The sequence below is a fragment of the Callorhinus ursinus genome, unplaced genomic scaffold, assembly GCF_003265705.2.
Source record: "Callorhinus ursinus isolate GAN/ISIS: 27379988/994484 unplaced genomic scaffold, GSC_fseal_2.0 scaffold80, whole genome shotgun sequence".
In the NCBI taxonomy this organism is placed as follows: domain Eukaryota; kingdom Metazoa; phylum Chordata; class Mammalia; order Carnivora; family Otariidae; genus Callorhinus; species Callorhinus ursinus.
In genome coordinates this window covers 3,876,774-3,898,385 of record NW_027397142.1, presented here as the reverse complement: position 1 = coordinate 3,898,385, position 21,612 = coordinate 3,876,774, and the positions used below count along the sequence as shown (strand labels likewise).

Below are 21,612 nucleotides of genomic sequence, written 5' to 3'. Positions count from 1 at the left end.
GGCTGACGGGGGATGCACGTCCTGCGGGCGGGCCGCGGGGGCTCTCTGGGGAGCTGCGAGGGACAAGCGGGGGCTCGAGGGCCCACTAGGCGCTGGGCACGCAGGCCTCTACCAAAACCCAACTGTCCGCAACAGGGTCCCTGTCAGTCCAGTGGTCTACCAGCATGGTGAGCTTACCTTCAATTAAATAACAAAAAAATTAATTAAAAAAACAACAACAACAACAAAATAAACAGAACAAAACAGAAAACCACAAGCCAAAAAAAAAAAAAGAAAAAAGAAAAGAAAAAGAAAAAGAACGGAAATGATAGGTTCTCAAAACCAACCCTCTGAGCAAGCCCCTGCCTCCGTGCGTCTCTACCTGATGGGAGCCAGTCCAGCCTCCTCCTGAGGAAGAAGAGCTCAAGGCCCAGGCAGGGAAGGGTGGCTCTCCCTGACGGGTGGACACCCTCCCGTCCCCCGGCGGCAGCCGTCTGCGAACCCACTCTCCCCTGTCTCCCAACATGACTGGCTGACTCCTCTTAGAAGAGTCTGTGTGTCCCAAGTTCATTATCATACTTATTACAACTCCTCATTCTGCAAAGGTCTCCTCCCCACCCTTTCCATGGTTCCTCACTCCGTCCACCCTAGACAGCTCTCCCAATCTCCTTCCACGGGCAACAAAGTCTTCTGTTTGCAAACTGAGGAAAATGCTCTTTGAAAAAAGACCCCTGGGTGCAGGATCTAAGCTGTCACAATTTAGAAATGCTACAGAACCAAGCGCCAACAATTGTTTATCCAGGACCATTACAAATCAAAAGAACGACCCAATGAAAAGTAGTTCTTATGAAGCCCCCCCAACCCCTCCAGGCCCCCTGGGGTGAGGGTACAGGCACCTACTTATGATGCTGCCTGCCCAGAAACGGGGGGGAACCCCTCAACATTTCTTTTGGGAAAAAAACAGGATTTCTCCTTTAGAAAAGTATCAGTAGAAGGACTTAACAAAGTGGCCGGACCAATGGTAATGCAAGGTTATGCTCAGATAAGCAGCTACGTGATCTTATATTACAGCACAAAATCAAAACAAGACAATGCAAAAAGAAAAAGTAACTTGGCTCCACATAATCACCTATCATGTTTACCTTATGCGATATATTGGTATTTACTGACTTTAAGCTTCTTGAATTTGGGAACAAATAATACACAGGTCGGATAAATGTATTGACTTACTACCATCTTTATAAAAATCGAATATACACACAAACACATCAACAGTTATGGAACTGTATCCATGTAACTCTGGTAAGACAACACAAAAGAACTAACAAAGAGCTAAGATTGTTGCTGAATTGAAAGCATTTCCAATAACATTTTAATTTTAAAAGGTCCGTATTTACATAGTATGTTAAATGCTTCTGCATCTCATTTTAAATGCATGATAAATAAAGAACAAAGATAATGGTTGCAACAGATCTTCCAAGAGGGTTCAACTGATGGTGGTCTGGTTTCCCTGCGGAAAGCGCACCGACCATGGCAATAACGTTCCTTTCTAATTCTGCTTCTTTCCTTTTCCACAGTCCCCTTCAAGGAAGCTAAGCCTCTGCTCCCCGGCCGGGGCAGGGGCACCGCCGGGGGCCATGCCCAATGGCTGGGCGCGCGGAGGCGGCGGCACTGAGCCTTCTAACCCCCTGGCCCAAGGCTTTCAAGAACGTAACAAGAGAAAGCTTCCGTGTGCGCAGACAGTTACGGACACACACGTCCTGGACACCCGTGTCCTACTAGACAATGCCAGAAGCAGACCTGAAAGTAGCCACAGGTCTGTCTTCAACAGCGGTGCCCACGTAGGACTGATTAGTTTATCGGCACTAACTAGAAAAGTGTGTGTTTCTGTGCCTACCTCCCAGACACAACGTGCAGCTTTTTGGTGTCAAGGCCACAGCACACTCAGACTATCCCATTTTAGGCATCAGTTGGTCCTCGGTGATAAAGGAAGTCCATCAACTGAAAGCCTGCCCACTGCCCCGCATGGGGAAGTGGTCTGAGCTCTCGCAAGGAGAGCTTCCAGGCTGCCAAGCTCTTCACTTCAATGCAGCTCTTGGCAGACTGAACCAGATAAACTACGCTTTTAAATCCATGAGCACATCCGTATCTACTTGTGACAAGAGCGGGCAGGACAGCCCGTGTCAGCTGGCTGCGGGCAGGCACGCGGCCCTGACTGTGGACCCTCCACTGGAGCGGCAAGGTGGGCCTGGCGCGTGACACCACCTTTCGCAGCTTCGTCGGGGCCTTCGGGAACCAGCGAGGCTGGGCACCTCGGCTGGAGGCTGTTCTAGTGCATCCTAGGAGTGCCTACTTGTTCCTGGCACCAAAATCTTCTGAAAAGCAGCCATCAACAACCACCTTCATCCTCCGGGTTCTTACCACAGGATCAACGCTGCAGCAAGCCTCACGGGGTCTGAACACTCCCCTCCCGTTCAGGTAACTTCAATTGAAAAAACACTAGAAAATGTCACCTTTGGGAACAAGACGACACAGGTTCCCGGGGCCTGTGTCCCAGCCCCCCAGAAGGCTGAGAGGCGGGGGACGCCTGGCCGTGGGGGCTTTGGGGTCTACAGTGGGTCTGCACTGGGCTAACTGGAGGCATTAGGTGGCAGCGGGCTACTATTTCCTCTAATTCTACTAATAAACCTGACAGGAAATCTTACGTATAAAATACAGCTAAAAAGTCAGAGTATGCCCTAGTATCTAGTACTTGCTCAAATAACTCAGGTCCACATTAGAATAAACCCACAACAGTGAAATCTCCTTCATGAGCAGAAATACTTAATAAGGCACTTTTTTAAACATTTGCCCAGAATAAATTTTACTAAAGGTTGCTTTATGGGGAACAAGTGTCTCACCTAAAGAAACCTACCCAGAACTCCTCAACCGGGTTCACTGGCGTTACGAACACATGTCAATTCCATGTGGGGCTTGGCGGTCCCTCATGCCACACTCCACAAGGGGGGACCTGCTCCTAGTCTGCGGAAGGACGGTGCAGCCCTGCTCAAAAAGCCTTCCAAAACAAGGAGTTAATCAAAGCAATGATAACCAGGTTCCAAAAGAATGGCACATGTCGCCGAGCCAGGGACACAAATAAGCCCCTTTGGGCTGCATTTAAAAAGAGGGGGAAAAAACCCCACACAGGGTCTGTTCAAGCTCCGGGCCATCCCTCCACCTCGCATGGTAGATATGTGGTGTCGCCCGCCTGGCAGGGGACTCCAGAAGGGCTGCGAGATGGCAGCACTACGGGCACCTTCTTTAGGCCCAGGGAGGCGGGGCGGGCCTGCCAGGACTGTTGCCTGATTTGGGAAGGGTGTAAAGGGGTGGGGAGTCCCGTCTGGAGCTGGGAACACACAGTCGGTGCTTTTGGAGTATTCACAAGAAGCAGAATCTGCCACACAATTGGCACCGCTCCCAACCACCCTCATGCCCTGCTTTCCAGGGTATGCAACTGTCAATCATAATCACCCACATTTTCATCTACGTTTTTCCAAGAGCCTTTTGAGGGCTTTCTGAGAAGACAGCGCAAGTTACGCTTGGCTGGGAAAACACTTGTCTAGCCTGCACTGAAGATAAGTGCAACCATTATCAAGTATTCTTTGCTGTGAAAAACTACTTAGAATTTGTGACGTTAATGTTCCTTCCTGAATCTAAGTCACTGTGATCGATCACACAGTACGATCACAAAGAACGATGTCTACATGCATTGTGAGCACTTTGAAAACAAAAGCAAACGAAAAATGTAGTTCTCTGTGGTGACAACAGAACGTGAAGCAGTCTAACAGCAAACCCCAGTCTGCCGTGTCCCCAAGTCCAGCTCTGCTGGAATCAACACTGGGCCGTGTGGCGCTCCAGACAACAGTTACGCAAGACTGCGGACGGAGAGGCCTACGCTTGCGGGGATTCTGTGCTGCAGCTCTCCCTCGAAGAAATCCCACAGCGCGTGCAGTGCCAGGTCAGCGTCTCCTGCCAGAAATCACTCAACAATCAGGGCCACATTTATGTGGGACAAATCTATCATGTGCCTGTGGAAATGCAAACAAACAGTCAACATCAACTCAACTCCACACATCAGCAGTCAACTTAGCAAGGTACAAGAAAACTAAAGGGGTGGGTCCGGATTAATGAAATTATATAAAAATGCAGACGGACAGAGATCCATACAGAAACAGGGGCTGACGACCCACATTACAGAAGGGTGCACCGTGTGCGCTCTTTTGTACAGCAGCAGGTAGGCACACGCACGTGGGCCAGACCACAGCTGCTTTGGCGGAGGGGCTCTCCCACCCACTCCCACAGCACCCTAACCATGGAATACATCGGCTACCTGTGGAATTTCTGTTGAAATGCTAACGCGTGAGCTGGTTCCTTGAACTTAGCTATGGCTTTCCGTTGCTGGGGAAGCATCTGTAAACTCTAGAGGAAGAAAACAGAGAAATGTTTTAACATCATGTTGTACGTGCTTAAAAAAACCCAAAACACCGAACGTATTTATACATTAGCTTTAACACAAAATTCAAGTCCAGGCTGACACTTGGATCACTGAGGAAAATTCTATCTCCCTAGCAATTTTTCTCATCCAGAGAATCTATCCCAAAATGGTCATTCCCATGAATGGCATGTATATCCTCCCAGCCTGGTGTTTGTCCGGCCATGTGAGCCACTCAATCTTCTCCCTCAACCTTCTTTGTGAGGCCCGGTGGCAAACACTCTTGGGGAGTCACCTCCTGTCCGCATGCCTTCCTGCCAGGCAATTCTCTGCAGGGCCCTCACTCAACTTTTTAAAAGAGCAATACTCATCGCACAGGAGGGAACTGCTGTTTAGTAACGGGACCCCACAATTACCACTGGGGTAAAATGAGGCTTTTCTACATCTAGCTAGGTCACAACAAGGCACAGCTTTGCCAGTGGCGGCTGTCAGCACCATCTGGTCACATTTTGTACTGAAAAGATGGTTACTAAGTGACACTGCAAATTAAATCTTCAGGAGCTCAAGCAGCCATTCCAGAGGCCACTACTCTCCACAGCAAAAACCAAGTTAGTTTGTGAAGAAGACAGGCAGAAAGAAATGATCCATCAAGTGAAGAGAATCTTACTCGTCTGAAAAGCAAGCACTGGACAGAGGTATCTCATGCCTGGTCCTCACACCTGCCCTGAGGAGGACGCATGGCTCTGAGTTTTCCCTGAGGCCTTGCGGTTTAGGAGCTGAGGATTCCGGAGGCGCAGGTCAAAGGTGGAGAGCTGTGTGATCTCTCAGCCATTCCCACTCTCGAGAGCCTGGTGTTTCCCAAGTATCCTGGAGACGGAGCCAGCTCAGCACATGTACCTAGGGCACCATGCAAGCTCTAGCCTCTGCCAAGGGCAGGGCACACGGCAGCTGAGGCAGGACCCTTGCTCACCCCAGGACACGCTGCCCCAGGGAGAGCACAGGACTCGATGCCTCAGTGTCTGGGCTTCTGTCTAGCGAAGGAGGGCAGCCAGAAAAAAAACCCTGATGGTAACACATGATCTTTAGAAGTGTTGACCTATGAGACTATTTAATTTTAAAGCATGTGTCAAAGATCTACAGTGGAAACACATGGCTAAAAATACCAAGTACTCTTCATTTCTGTAACCACAGAACGTCTATCAGTTAACACAACTAGGAGAGCTCTAAAAAAGTAGCCACCTTCCCCAAACTCACCTTTTGGTGTTTCACAGAGAAATAAACCGTTTCAAGTCTGCCAACTACACGGCGCTAAGCTGTGCACACAGACCCCTGGAGGACGAGCAGTCAGCCCAGGGGCTGGGGACACCTCCCCAACCTGATCATGGACCAGGAGCGTGGACATGCAGGCGGAGGGGGGGGGGGGGGGGGGGGGGGGGCGGGCGTGGGCAGCTCTGAGCTGGGTCTACCTGCCCACTGTGCTGAAGCAAGCTTAGCAGAACACTAGATTCCTCCTCTTCTTTGGAATATAAAAACCGGAAGAATTTTCTTGACGATTTCACTTATTAACAGCACACCTAAAGCGCCATAAGGTGGTCTTTAATGATGTCATCGACCCCTCCTCCTGGGCTACACCCTCAGCAACACAGCTTCCCTGGCTTCGGACGCACGCCTCAAGTACTGGACAGAGGCCCGCTTTCTCTTCCAAGCCGCCTGCCGCACCTTGCTGCTCATGCCCAGTCTGTGGCTCAGCCCTGAATGAGTTCCGGTTGTTGCAGCTGCGGAGCTCAGTCATCAGGCGGGGCAGGGGGACTATGGGTGAAGAACTGTGCCTCGGGTCACGGCAGAGCCAGCTGCAAATCCCACCTTGTCCCGGAGCACCCGCACAGGGCCCGCGGCTAGGCCCTTCTTTCTGGTCCTGTGTGCCTTTGGCCTGCTCTCCTTCTCCTCTGGCCACAGTGCTGCAGGCGTCGAGGGCCAAGGGCAGCGCCCCCACGGTGACTGCCACCAGTGCTGGGACAGACCTCATGCACGCATCAGAAGACTTACCTAAACTCACCTCTAAACCTTGAAGAACTGTATTAGGAACAGACAGGAAAAACTAATTTCTTACTGGCATGCAGGGGGAAAGCTAACACACCAACTTTCATCCTGATTTCTCATTTTCAGAGATGAGACCACTTCGCTTCCTGAGAATAACTGTGCTTCTCTAAGGAGCAAAATGCACGATGAAACTTCGGTTGGCGGCTGCAGCTGCCTGCCAGCCCCACGGGGCCGGCCCGCTCCACCTGACATGCAACAAGGTGAGCAGTGACAGGCTCTCCAGCCTGCGGCCGGATTCCAGAAGATGTCCATGTCGCTCAGAACCCCGGCCTCTTTCCCCAATTAGGAAAGTTCCTTGTCTTTCTAGGAAGTGCCTGTGTGTGTGTGCATACGCTCAGATAAATGTCATGGAAACACTAACAGGGTTCTGCGGCCCTGAAAATCTGTTTAGACTCCTTCCCCTCCGGGGATGCCTGGCTGACTCAGTCAGTTACACGTCTGCCTTTAGCTCAGGTACAATCTTGGGGTCCTGGGATCAAGCTCCCCCCCAACTCCTGCTCTCTCTCTCAAATAAATAAAATCTTAGAAAAATAAATAAAGCTTCTTCCCCTAGCACCTTCAGTGATTACTTTAAGCCAAGAATTGGATCAGTTGCTTTAAACACAAATGAAATTGCTTGAGAGCACCCCCACTGCAGCCCTGACCCAGACGCCCACGGGTGGGCCCCCCTCTGAGGCCAGCCAAGAGCCACGGAGAGCACAGAAGCACCCCCTTGTGGCCAGTGCCGCCGACCCGTTCTCCTCCCTGCCCAGCAGGCCCGTGTGTCCCCATGCGGCAGCACACAGCACCGACAGCAGCAAGTGTGCCCTGCACGGCGGGCAGCCCACAGGCTCCCACGCTCACACAATCAGCCCCGGCTCCCACGCCTCCCGACGCACACCTGCCGCTGCAACAGGCACGGTCCAACTCCTTCTGCTCCGGTGCGCAGCCGGCGTCGTTCCACAGGTCCCGGGGCTTCGGCTCGCCCACCCGTGGCTCTGCCCCCTGCCTCTCCCCTCGCTGCTCCAGCCTCCTTCCGCTGCACACACCTACCCTTCAGAACCCGTGCGAGCTCTCCCAAGAGCTCTCGTGCTGTCACACCGGCTCCTGAAAATCCATTCTTCTTCTGGGCTCCTGACAGTGTTTTCAGGACTTTTTTTCTTTTCCCCAGTGCAGCTTCAGATCCTGTGTCCACACCTCTATTTTCTTTACACCTTGTGGCGTGGGTCTGTCGTCCGTCTACGCTGACGATACCTAGTGCTTTCTTTCCCAGATGTCCTCAACTACAAGCGACTGCACTGCTTTCACTCGACATTCAAACCTTTTCCACTTCACCGACCAGACCTCCTTGGTGGGTCAGAACGAGATGCATCTTCAGAGCAGGTCAGACTCCCCCGACGTGAGCCTACCTTGAAGAAGTGCCCAGAGGGGCCCCACCTCGCTGGGCGGGCTGAGATGCGCTCCAGAATGAGACAGACGGGAACCATGGCGTCAGGAGGCAGCGGGCAGACTCAGTGGGTCCCAGAGGGCTGTTCAGGAGCATGCACTGTCTGGGCCAGCAGCCCTGCCCTCCGAGAGCACACACGGATGCTGGGCGCGCCTGCACCTGCAGCTCGTCTTGTCCTGTCTCCTCGCTGCCCCTCAAGGGCGACGTGGAGGCCGCCGTCTCTTCCATCCCCCGAGGTTTGCAGGGCGTGACAGGGAGCTACGAAGGAGCGGGTAAGTTCTCGTGTCGGTGACAAGAGTCCGGCAGGGGGAGAAGCGCTCTGTCCGAGAATTATACACCAAGAACTGGCAAAATTGGGACTTGCCCCGAAGCCTCGTCTCAGAGCTGGACGCCGGCTGCGTCAACAACAAGCTGCCCGGGGCCCCCTCTACTCTCATCCCAGCTCAGGAACGACTCACAGGACTGCCGGGAGAAGTGGGTAGCAGAGAGAACATGCAGCTGCCCTGCTATGTGGGGCGGTGATCACAACAGGGAACCAGCCGCAGAGTCCCGTTAAGTGATTTCAAACATTCTGCTTTTGTGAGGAAACTTTTTTATTTTTACACCATGATGTTTCATTGATTTATAGGGTAACAAATTTTTCTTCTTGGCACCATTTTAGGCATAACCTAGCAAAAGGGGAAATAAAGACAAGCAACAAAGCCACAAGTGTTGTAACTAGCTTACTTCCTGACCCGAAGAGCTCCGTTGGCTTCCGTGTTTCGGGACGGAGCAGCAGGTCAGGGTCACCCCTGCGGGAAGCCGGGCAGGTCACCAGGGAGCAGCTGCCTCCCGCTGGGTCTGGGGACAGAGCCACAGCCTTCTCACAGACTCAAGACTCGCACCATGGCTGCTACTGAGCGCCGCGCGGCCCTCTCCCCTGCAACTCTTCACGCCGTGGCTACCTTCTGCTTGTAACATGTCTACAAAATCTTTCTGTCTTTCCTTACTCTGTGAAGAGTGAGTCCATACAGGATTTTAACATGGACTTTCTAGAGAGGTCTCTGAGTACCGTCTAAGGGGACAGCGCACTAATTTGAGAGAAACGTGACCAGCTTGTTACAGTCCACTGTCACCCTGAGAAAGCCTCTCAGATTTCACAGTTCAAGAAGCAGAGCTCACATGCCCTTGCTGTAATTTTACAAAGGCCCAAAGCAACAGGGGACCTTCCTGCTCTAGACACCAAGTGGCCGCGAGGTGGCACCAGAGTCCAGCACACACACGCTCCACACACACATTCCTCCCGTCAGGACCGCCGAAGGTCTGGGTTACCAAGCGCCATCCCTTCTCCAAGTCTATTTATACTTAAACTGTAAGTGAGTCTTGTTAAAATGTGTACTTAATCAATATCATTCTCTAGCTATCTAACACCGGCAGGGACGTGTTACGTTGTTTTATTTATTTATTTTTTAATTAAGAAACTTGACATTCTGTGAATGCAGTGTTTAAAAATTTATAAACTCCCCCTCAAAACAATCCTATGGGACTAAGACTGGCAAGATGTGAGCACTCTGCTTTGTTCCCCCCCCGGGTGGAAAAACAGGCCCTTATCTAAGTGCTAAATTCATCATTCCACCATTCCACAGAAACGCACAGGGGTTTCTCCAAGGGCAGATGGAAGCTCACCTTCCACCCCATCTTAAGGGTAACTGATGGAACCTAGAAAATTCATTCTCCTCCTCCTATAAGGCATTAAATAATCCAACAGTTTTTGTTTGGCTTTAGGTTCCCTCAAACTTTATTTATAACGTACTGATCTCTAATGCTTTTCAGAACAGAAAAAGAGAGGCCCCAAATGCAAAATTCAAGTTTTAAGATGGGTAAGACCAAGGTTAGGTGGCTTAGCAATGGCTCCAAGCAGCCAATGACCCTGCACCACTATTCAGATATGGACTCTGAAAACCCCATCCCGGTTGAGAACGCTCAGGAGAATTACCAAGACTATGTGTGAGGAAGCAAAGCCATGACCACTAGCAGATCACGTGTGGAGAGCGGCCATGCTGTCACCCCCCCCCCCCCCCCGGCACACATGGCAACAGAGACACGGGGCCAAGAGACTGCCCGCGAGCCCTCACAGAGAACACCAGTCCTCAGAACTCCCGGAGCAGGCTCTGGTCTGCTAGTCCGAACTCACTGTGACTGAAGCCCAGATTCTCCACCCCCACGTGTGGCAGTCTCAGGCCAGGATGAGCACGTGTTAACGCACCTACAATACTCCAGTGTTGCTCTGCTCCTGCAAGTCCGTCCCCATAGCGGTGACCTGTGTGAAGGGGCTGCCGGCCCCGCGTAACCGACACCAGTCCCTGCCGCACCACTGCGCGATCGACTACACTGAACACAGAAGCTCAAGTGTTAACCTTCTGTTATGACACACAAATAGAAACTAACCCTCACCATCTCCCTAGGAATCCAGAAATGAAGAACACAGTGGGTGTGGGAAAGGCTTTCATCCACTCCTCACATTTAGAGACTCTCAACAGTAGACCGATTTCAAACATGTTAAAAATTATTTGTCTCAACTCTAGTCTGAAGATGTTTCCCCATTCACTCATGCAGCAAGAGGCTAGAAAATTCCCTGAAAGGAAAGCACACAGAAATCTGATATTCACACTCCATGTCTCGCCCAGGTGGGATCTGACCCAGAGAGATGCGAGGCTCAAGGAAAACCAGGTCAACCCACTTCTCTGCCAGTTGACCTACAGGACTCAAGACGACGCAGAGGTCAGGGGTTTGAGTGGAGAATTCTGTTTACTGCAGAACCGGAGACACATCTGCCGCCATCTCAGCAGAGACTTTGGAGCATTCAGAAATAACCCGTTGTAAAACAGAGATCAAACTATAGTCTACATTATTTCATGTTTGTAAAATCTAAACCAAGTTTCATAGCTGTTAACATGTGAGCTATTTCTGGAAATCATGGTTAAGAAGGCTAAATGCTTTAAAAGTTTTAAGTTATTACAAACAAAAGTGTGTGATAGAACAGAAAAGTAAGTATGTATGGATGGCCTATGTAAACTTGAGAATAATACGAGGATTTGGCAAAATCATTTCATAAGTCTCGTAACTGAGCACCTGAAAATTTCCAAATAATCTAACTCTAAGGCAAAGTTCTGATAGAAGGCATGCACAGGAAATAAAATATGTCTTTCTTCTCGAATGTACTATTTTAACATGAAGTAACCAACACAGAGGGAATTTAAATCGAGACCTGAGTCTTGGGGAAGGGCCTCAGGTGACGCACCTGAATGGGGCCTACTGACATCAGTAGGTTCTTCAGCTGGACATCAGTAGTGGACGAAGAAAGCCCTTCAACAGACACGACACAGGGCTGAGGCTTACACTCCACCACTCGGAGGTTCTGCTTGTTCGGCATCAGGCGTCCCCGGCCCATCGCTCCTGCCACGCCTCGGCCTCTCCCGTGCATGAGGACCTGGCAAAAGCAAAGTATGATTTGACTTTTAAGCTTTGGATTTTCTTCCCACAGCTGCTAAGATTATACAAGTGGGCAAACAACTCAGAATCCGTTACAACATACCACGAGCTACAGGATCATCTGTACTTTTCACCCACTACCAGAGCAGGGTTTAATGTCGAAGTGAAACCATCCCCAGCAAGTCTGGGTGGAGGCAAAGGAGGGAAAGAGAAGAGCTAAGTGTGACTCTATGTCCGGACCAAGTGCAATATGGGTAGGCACTTTCAGTGTAACCACTGTTGGCAGATGAAGCAGCAGGATCAGAGGGGCTAAGAAACTTGTTTGGGTCTGGTCCTAACAGCCCCAGAGGCCAAAGTTCTCCTGGCGTACTCCAGGTCACACCCATGGGGACTGGTGCCACCACACACCCACCACAAGCCACAATGTTATGGACCCAAGTCTCCTCTTGACTCCGTGCGGCCGGCACCCTGAGAATCTGAAAGGCAGGTTCTGTAGCTGGGGTCACTTCCCAGCTGCTGCACGTCACCATCCCGCACATCACAGAGCTTTAACAACACCAACAAAATCCAAGCCACAACAATACCCGTGTCCCCCTGCCCACCACACAGTGATGATGTCTCTGTTCTAAAGCAGGGCCCAGACCTCAGGAGATTTTTAAGTTGTCCAGGGGTACAAAACCACTGTTCGAGGGTCTTTTAAAGACGAGGAGACAGCTGAAACTTCCTGGTATTTTCTAATTAGAAAATCAGATAAAGCACCAAGTGCCAAGTGCTTTCTCTAAAACAAAACTCCTCCTCTGTGGGGCAGTGGTAAAATGCAGGAGGCAGGAGGAACTGAACAGCACCAGGGCTTCCAGACATCCTAACCCAAATTCTGCCCTATAATCTGGGTACAAAGGGACAAAAAATGACCCCCTGTTCATCACAGAAAAGTGCAGAGAGGAAGGTAAATGGAAATCAGAATGGAACCTTTGCACATGAACGGGCACCGAACAAAGGGAAATGCATACAAAACGACATTTCTTAATATTCCCCAGAAGGCAGCAAAACTCCACCCGGGAAGTGAGTTTTTGAAAAGTGCAAAAGGATATTTCAAGAGAAGTCACATTGGAAAACACATCAAAAGGTGCCCGTAAATCACATCAATAAGGACAAAAACCGTATGATCATTTCAACAGATGCCCAAAAAGCATCTGACAAAGTATAACGTCCATTCATGGTAAAAACCAACAAAACAGGTCTAGAGGGAACATACCTCAACATGATAAAAGTTATATATGAAAAACCCACAGCCAACATCATACTCAATGGGAAAAACTGAGAGCTTTTCCCCAAATACCAGGAACAAGAAAGGGATGTCCACTCTCACCACTTTTATTCAACACAGGACTGGAAGTCCTAGCTACAGCAATCAGAAAAGAAAAAGAAATAAAAGGCATCTAAATTGGTAAGGAAGAAATAAAACCCTAACTATTTGCAGATCGCATGATACCACATACAGAAAACCCTAAGACTCCACCAAAAAACCACTAGAACTATCAATGAATTCAGTAAAGTCACAGGATAAAAAAAAAAAAAAAAATCAATGTACAGAAATCTGTTTATGAAATAATATAAAGAGAAATTAAGAAAACAATCCCATTTACAGTCACACCAAAAATAAGATACCGAGGAATAAACCTAACCAAAAGACCTGTACTCTGAAAACTATACCAGCACTGGTGAAAGAAACTGAAGATGACACAAAGAAATGGAGAGACATTCCATGCTCGTGGCTTGAAGAACAAATTACGTTAAAATGTCTATAATACCCCAAAGCAATCTACACATTTAATGCAATCCCTATCAAAATACCAACAGCATTTTTCACAGAACTAGAACAATCCTGAACTTTGTACAGAACTACGAAAGATCCCAAATAGCCAAAGCAATCTTGAAAGGGGAAAGCAAAGCTGGAGGCATCACAATTCCAGACTTCAAATTATATTACAGAGCTGAAGTGATCAAGACAGTATGGTACTGGCACAAAAACAAGACACCTAGATTAAGGGAACTGAATAGAAAAACAGAAATAAACCCACAACTCTATGGTCAATTAATCTTTGACAAAGGAGGCAAGAATATGCAATGGAAAAGACAGTCTCTTCAACAAGTGGTCTTGGGAAAACTGAACAGCCACATGCAGAAGAATGAAACCGAACCACTTCTTACACCATACACAAAAATAAACTCGAAATGGATTAAGGACCTAAATCCATAAAAATCCTAGAAGATCACAGGCAGTAATTTCTCTGATATTGGTCACAGTGACATTTTCCTAAATATGTCTCCTAAAGCAAGAGAAGCAAAAGCAAAGATAAACTACTGGGATCAAAATAAAAAGCTTCTACACAGCGAAGGAAACAATCAACAAAACTAAAAGGCAACCTACGGAATGGGAGAAGATATTTGCAAATGACATAGCTGATAAAGGCCTAGTATCCAAAATACATAAAGAACTGATATAACTCAACACCCCAGAACCAAACAATCCAATTAAAAAATGGGCAGAAGACATATGAAAAGACGCTCAACATCATGCATCACCATGAAAATGCTAATCAAAACAACAGTGAGATCATCACCTCACACCTCTCAGAATGGCTAAAATCAAAAACACAACAGCTGAACTATGGAAGCAGCCCAAGTGTCCATCTAAAGATGGAGAAAAAAACATGTGCTGTATGTCTATATATATCTCACACACACACACACACACACACACACACACACACACACACACGGAATATTACTCAGCCATCAAAGAGGATGAAATCTTGCCATTTGCAATGATGTGGATGAAGCTAGAGAGTATTATTCGAAGCGAAATAAGCCAAAGAAAGACAAACACCATATGATTTCATTCTTACGTGGAATTTAAGAAAACAAATGTACAAAGAAAAAAGAGGCAAAACCAGAAACAGACTCTTAACTAGATCTGGAGAACACGCTTGTCACCGGGGGAGTGGGTGGGCGGACGGCTGGGACAGGTGACGGGCGCAGAGCACACTTAGCACAGCGGCACCAGGTAATCCACGGAATCCTGCACAAGCGCTACACTGTACACCTGAAACTAATGTAACACCGATGTTAACTATAATGGAATTAGGGAAAAAGAAGTTGCAAGTAAAACTGGCTGGAAACCAGCAGTAAATATTCTTATGTTCTAGCTACAATGTCAGAATATTAATAACAATATTATTTATTATGTATTATTATGTATTATTATTAAAGGTGTATTCCTTATACACCAGGGACCATGCTTTTTATATGCATCTTCTAATGAAATCCTCCCAAGAGCCCACATGAGCTACGAAACACTGCTGTCCTCACTTCACAGGAGAGGAGACGAAGGTTTCAGATGCGCACAGCTGTACGGGGAAGGGGGCCTTTAATGTCTCTCTCCTCATGTATCGGGGGACGGTCCCTGACTGAAGCCGGTTTAGTCCGGAGCAACCTTCAAAGACTGAAGTTAAGATTTAATGTCTGTCTTCTGTTGCAAAAGGGGAATAATTTTGTTTGCTCCTACATCATCAAGTGCTTATAATATAGACAAAATCATTTAAATACTTCAAAGACTCAGAATGGCCTTCATATTAATACTATCACTACTTAGTAACAGTAGAAGGACAAGCTGACAGGAAGAGCTAGTAGACTGCAGAGCTTTCCAGAAGAAACTCAAAAGCCGGTGCTGCCGCCCGGCTTCCTCCCTTGCATAATTCCATCAGACAAGGGGCATCTGACTTATACACCAAAAGGCGACTTTACTGTCGGGCACAGAGGTGAAGGCTTTGGGGAAGGAACAGAGACAGCTCCCCTACCAGCTGAGGGGAAGGGCGCCCTACCACAGGGACATAATGGGAGAAAGTCGGCCCACACTCCTCTCCTAGGGAAGGTTTTAAATTCAGTGCGCAAAAGGAGAACATGCACCTCCACGGAAGGTGTTCTGGATGGCCTTGTCTCTCATCAGAGAGTCGGAGTCAGAACGCTTTCAATCCCCTGGGCGAAGGAAGGAGGAAAGAACCAGAGTCAGGGCCACTTTCTTCAGACAGGTCCTTCACCCCCAAAGGCCTCGCTTTCCCACTTGTGAACTGGGGTAACAGCAAGGAAGTGGCTGAGCAAATGTCTCCGACGGGGATCTAGGAGCACAGGGTCGTCTCCAGGGCACATGTCAGAGCTGCAGAAAACAGCCACACCCCCGGCTGTGCGGTCTTTCCCCGACTTCTCCCATTACAAAGTCACGAGAGGAAAGTCCTTTTGTGAACACAGGAGCTTTCGAAGCCAGAACAGAGGGGATTACTGTTCATTTATAAATTGACTTGAGCCCTCCTACTGTGCGCTATAGGCACGCCTATCTGAGAACTGTCCAAATGCCGAGCCCTGTAACGAGGAGAGCATCTAACTCTACTTCGCGGCGCTTGGCCTAGGTAACAGGCAGTACCTTCTTGGCCAGATGGACTCCCTGGATGCTCTTGATGCCCGGAGGGCCGGCCGAGTGCACGTGGGACGCCACCGGTGGGTGGTGGGGCTGCTGAAGGGCCCCCTTGGTCAGCGTCACCTTGCGGGCGGGCTGCTGCCTCACTTCTGGGGGCTGTGGGAGCCGCTGGGGCTGGCCCTCAGGGTGAAAAAAGCCGTCACTCTCTCCTCCCTGCTGAAACAAGGCAGCGTGCTGGTCAGTACCTGCTTGGCCGGGCGGCCTTCCCCAGCATCAGGGAGTCCGCCTCGGTTGGTGCTCAAACGACAGCAAAACTATCTCAAACAAGTGAAAAACCAAACCTGTCATTTCACTAGAGCCACTAAGGAAATTTCTTATCTGACACTGTTTGGGTTTTCATCATATTTTTGAAATTTAAAGCATGAAGATCTTTAATTACTGTATCCACTCAAGAGGTCTGTGATTAAAGTAAGTGGCTGTTTAGCCCAGTGAAAAACTGCTTAACTTTAAAAATACTTCATACTTAACATGCATTTGCCACTTTCAAGAGCGTTCTTGTTAAAATCTGACAGTTTGCACAGGCAGGGGTTTTAAACTTTTAACCTGTCTTCAGACCCAACGCGAAGTGGACTGTCCTCAGGATGCATCTCACTGGCTGTGGCCGGAGGCCCTGGGGACATAGCACTGACCCCTGGTCCCCTCCCGCACCCCCCCACCCCACCTCCCGCTGAGACACAAGTGCCTCACCCTCTCAAGTCAGTGATTTCAGGATGGACTCGTGGGCCCTATTATAATAAGCTCTGCAAGGATCAGAAATCTAACCTTTAGAGTTTTACTAACAATTCCTTGTTTCTTGACCTTAAAAATTGTTGAATTTTTTTAAAAAGAAAATCACAGGCCCAAAATGGTGTCACTTAGAGCTCCCAAACTGGGGCTCGCGGAATAATCAACCTCCCCCAGAAACGTGGTCTTCACTGGTCAGTCAGGAAGTTTTCAATCAACATGAAGAGCAGGGCCCTGTCTCATCTGCATAAGACCATCACTTTCCCCCTAAGGGAGAGCCACCTGCCTGAAACCAGCCTTTTCTTTTGCCAATAACTTTCTTGCCCTCTCCTCCTTCTATAAAAATCTCCCATTCTGTACACCTCCTGGGAGCCTCCTCTGCTTGCTGGATGGGATGCTGCCCAATTCACAAATCGTTTAATAAAGCCAATTAGATCTTTAAAATGTTCTCAGTCAAATTTTTGCTACTGAACATAGTCAAGCTGTACTATTTATGTTTACACCACCAGGCAGCAAAAAAAATCTCTCTGGATGGCGCCTGTTCAGTGTAAGTGCAGGATCTCTCCAAGAGAGTAGCGGGTGACCAAGAAAGGAAGTGTGGGCAGCAAGAAAATCCTATCTTGCCCTGCTAAATTACATAATCTGAGCAGAAATGGATGCCTGCAAGTGGACAGTAAGATTCTGATCTGGACAGCACGAGGCTCCGTTCCTCACACCCACAGGAGCTCCGGTGAGCGGTCAGTGAGCCCTGCCTTGCGGCCTGCTGAGCTGCACCAGTGTTTCCATAAAGGAGCTGGCTGAATTAGCTCAGCAGCAGCCTGTGGGTTCTGTGCCTCGCTTTCTGCTCCCCTCTATACTTATCTTTTAGAGACAGTTTAATGAAATAAAGTGAAGGGACAGGGGCTGGGGCAAGATAGGTGTAGATAAGATTTGTGTAAAAACTGCCCAAAGTAATTGGGACCCAAGAGAAATGGGATTAAAACTGTCACCTGTGGCAGGGCTTCTGGCTACGGCAACATGAAGGGGAGGGCAAATTTCCCCCCCCCCCCCCCCCCCCAAAAAATAACTGACAAAACCATCCAGAACAAGCATTTCAGGTCTCTGGGAGTCAAGGACCAGCACCTACTCCTGAGACCTGGCGTGCAGGGCCGAGGGCGGCAGGCGAAGCAAACTTGGGGGGAAGGGAATGGGGAACGCCCACCAACCTGTCCGCCCGAGGCCTTTCTGGAACAATAGCAGACCAGCCAGTAATCGGAAAAACACAATGGGAAATCCTGGAAATCAAAGACCTCCAGAAGGCCTAGGTAAGTGCCAGAGAGCCAGGGAAGCTCACCCAGGTAGGGAGCGGGTAGGGAGGACAATGAGCGGCGGTGGGCTCTGAGGGCCAGTGCCCACCCCCCACAAACCACCGGCCAATCTCTTCCTGAATGACTGTCTGGCCAACCAACAAGCTATGTAGCAACAGGGTCTAACCCTAGGAAGCCAGGCTAAGAAATGAAATAAGAATAAAAAAACTCATCAAAAAATATTCTGAACTGAATAAAAATACAACAAATCAAAATCTAGGGGATGCAACTAAAGAGTTATGTCAGAAAGGAAAAAAAATCTGAAATCAATAACGTGAGCTTTTATCTCAAGAAGCGAGGGGGAAAAAAAGGAAATCAAACCCAAAATACGAGGAAGGAAACAATAAGATCACAGCAAAAAGCAGTGACACAGGAAACAGAAAAACAATAGAGAAAAATCAATGAAACCAAAAGTTGCATTTTTGAAATCAACAAAACTGATGACCTCTAAACTGATCAAGAAAAAGGGAGAGAGAGGGCACAAATGACCAAAATCAGAAACGAGAGCAGAGGTCACCACGACAGGCCCCACCAAAATGAAAAAGGCCATCATGAACAACTTTATACCAACAAGGCAGGCCGCGGAGGTGAAATGGACAGACCGCAGAAGAAATGCAAAACACCAAGACGGATTCAAGAATGAAGAGAAAACCTTTGAAAATCTGAGAAGACACTGAATTGGTAATGAAAAACCTCCTGCAAAGAAAAACCACTGTTTCAGGAAGAAGAGAGGAGAAGGAAGAACCTTACCACTCATCCTCTGAGACCGGCACGACCCGGAGAGAAACGCTGAAGACCTCACAGGAGAGGAAAGCCGCCAAAGCACACCCTCACAAACGTACGTGAAGCAAGGTCCCTACCAAAATATCAGCAACCTGAAGCATCCACACAGAAAAGGCACCGCGCCTCATGCCCTAGCAACACTGACCCCAGGAAGGCAAGGCTGGCTGGACACTGCAAAACCAGTGAACGTTACCGAGCCACATGATCGCCTGCACTGGTGTAGGAAAAGCATGCTTGATTAAACCTCTCCACAAACAAGGGACAGAAGGAACCTCTGTCAACCCAGAAAGGGCATCTACTACAAATGGGCAGGTCACATCATGCTTGGTGAAGATGACTGAGTGCTTTCTCCTAAGGACCACTTGTATTCTCATTGCCCCGACTGGTCAGGGACACTCGGTTTACCTATCAGTCACCTGGGGAGAGTTCTAATCTGAGCCATCCTGGGCTTTAACCCAGAATCCATCCAATTAGACCCTGTGGAGCTGGGACCCAGAAAGGAACGTATTTTAAAGGCTCTGTGGGTGATGGCTGTCCAGCTGATGGCTGAACCAGACGGGGGCCCCCTGTGCTCCGATTCTGCGCCTCCATCAAGTGCATTACCACCGCCAGCTGACAGTCACTCCGACCTCACAGAGGAAGATCCCCAAATGACAATGGAAGCACTGTGGGAAGATCACCATTAAGAAACGTTTAAGCTGCTAGTCTGTGTTTCTAAAAGCTGCCCCACAGCTCTTCCACCCAAGGTGTGAGCTGGTGCCCCGGCCAGGCAGGGGCCGCCTAGTCTAGCTGCATAATGTTTCAAAGTCTTTACCTTAAAAAGCTATGTGACCTCTATTTTTGGATATGCTTGAATTCTTTTCTTTGGGGAGGGTGTAGGGAGGGACAGAGGGAGAGGGAGGGGGAGGGAGAGGAAGAGGGAGAGGGAGGGAGAGGAAGAGGGAGGGAGAAAGAGGAAGAGAGAGAGAATCTCAAGCAGACTCCACAACCAGTGCAGAGCCCGACACAGGGCTTGAGCCCATGACCCTGAGAACATGACCTGAGTGCAAATCAGGAATCAGACCCTTAGCCGACTGAGCCACCCGGGCGCCCCTTGCATTTTTCTAGGCCATAAAGTTGAAACATTTAAGGACATATACCACATATCCTCATCTTTCTCAAGAGCCAGTGATCCATCATTTATTAATTCATCTAAAATCCTGAAATTCTCTTAGTACAGGATTCACAGATTTCCTATGCACGTTGAGTCAGGCAGTCCTTAATAACACTCCTCTTTTTCCCATGAGCTGACACCTCACACTAAGCCCCAGGCCCCACAAGAGGCTGGGTGTTAGGCGCAGGCAGGGCCAGCTCAGCAAACTCTGCACACAGCTCAGCTATACAAGAGTCTACTGACTGACTCTCCAACTTCCACCCAATTCACCCATGTGAATAAATGAACTGGCTAGGTACTGGTTAGCTCTATGGGAAAGCCTTCCATTGTAGGGACTTCAGGGGTCTAAATAAACTCCCTGGGAGCCTACCCGACAAGGTAAAAGTTCGAGGATCCCTAGAGCATACACTATCCTGCAAGCATCTACAAAAACCAGAGGCTGAGACCCTATCATCCTGTTTTGCTCACCAAACCAAAATTTCTTGTATACATCAAAGGTACTGAGGTTATCTACTGAATGAATCAATAAACAGTGCATCATACTTTTGAAAATTCTCAATGTGCTAGAAAAAAGATGACAGTACCAGGAACTCTAGGTTACAGCCACACCAATTAGTACACCAGTATGTACTCAATGTAACTATGACAGTAAACAGGCCAGCTTCCAAAGCCGCCGCACTGTCTCGTGCGTCAGGAACCATTTATGCCACGCTGCAGAACAGATAATGAGCCGGTATGCACGGCCTAAGAGGGATGATGTCCATATGGATCATAGACAAAAAGAACGAATACTGTCATCATGTTTTTCTTTAGTAAGCCAAAGCTAAAAACATGATCTAGATAGTGAACTTTAATTTAAAAAGAAGAGCTTGCACCGAAAGTTAAGATACTGTAACTTGACTATTTGGAGGGAGACAGTGTGTACACCTATCTGGATGACAAATATCCAACACTGGAGATCTGATGCCTTTTAAACTGTGGACTGAATTGATAATACAAACATTTAGCCAAGAAACACTCCAAATAATAAAAATTCTCTTCACTGTCATATTGGGCAAGAGACTGGTGGTAATTTACTGTAAGAGGAGATGCTAATGTCAGATAAAAACCCTGAAAAACAAGGTTCTGAACTTTCATTTTCCTTTCAAGAAAAGTTTACTTTTTAAAGGAGGCTTGAGCCCCGAAGTTTAGGAAAAACAGGTGCCACGAAAGCCTCTCCTTTCCTCGTTTGTGAAGAGAGAAACTCAACTTTCCTTCTGCAGAGTGGAGCATGAAAGCTTGTGACACCAAGAAAGGGCCCCAGTCACGGTGTAAAGGCCTCTTTTAGGGTTTTCTAAGAAATCCCCTGAAAAAACACGGTGCTGACACCATTTCTGCGGATCTGCACCTCATCGCCTACCGTCCCGGCCCCCAGGGCACAGTCTCTGGGCTACGGGGTCTCTGTCCTCCTCCCCGCTGCCTGGTCTGCATCCTGAGAGGACCCCACAGCACTCTCCTCCCCCGGGGGCTCCCCGGCCAGGACACGCTTTGTGCTTCTTCATACACTAATCTCCACTGCTGTTCTGCTCCCGTTTGCCGGAAGGGGAGCCCCACGGGAGGCACTGGTCCCCACAGCATCCTCAGGAG

General features: G+C 48.7%; 1 protein-coding gene across 3 annotated transcripts in view; it reads right to left on the bottom strand.

Annotated features, from left to right (window-relative positions):
- Positions 1-210: 210 nt before the first annotated feature.
- Positions 211-21,612, bottom strand: part of RBM33 (RNA binding motif protein 33) — a 124,602-nt gene continuing 103,200 nt past the window's right edge. For 2 of the 3 annotated variants that reach the window (XM_025862213.2, XM_025862215.2), the window contains 4 exons: positions 15,928-16,137; positions 11,257-11,445; positions 4,349-4,437; positions 211-4,046 (listed from right to left, as the gene is read on the bottom strand). In XM_025862213.2, coding sequence (XP_025717998.1) covers positions 3,998-4,046; positions 4,349-4,437; positions 11,257-11,445; positions 15,928-16,137 — 537 coding nt within the window. In that variant the 3' untranslated portion in view covers positions 211-3,997. The remainder of the gene's footprint in view (positions 4,047-4,348; positions 4,438-11,256; positions 11,446-15,927; positions 16,138-21,612) is intronic. The other variant, XM_025862216.2, reaches the window with a different exon arrangement.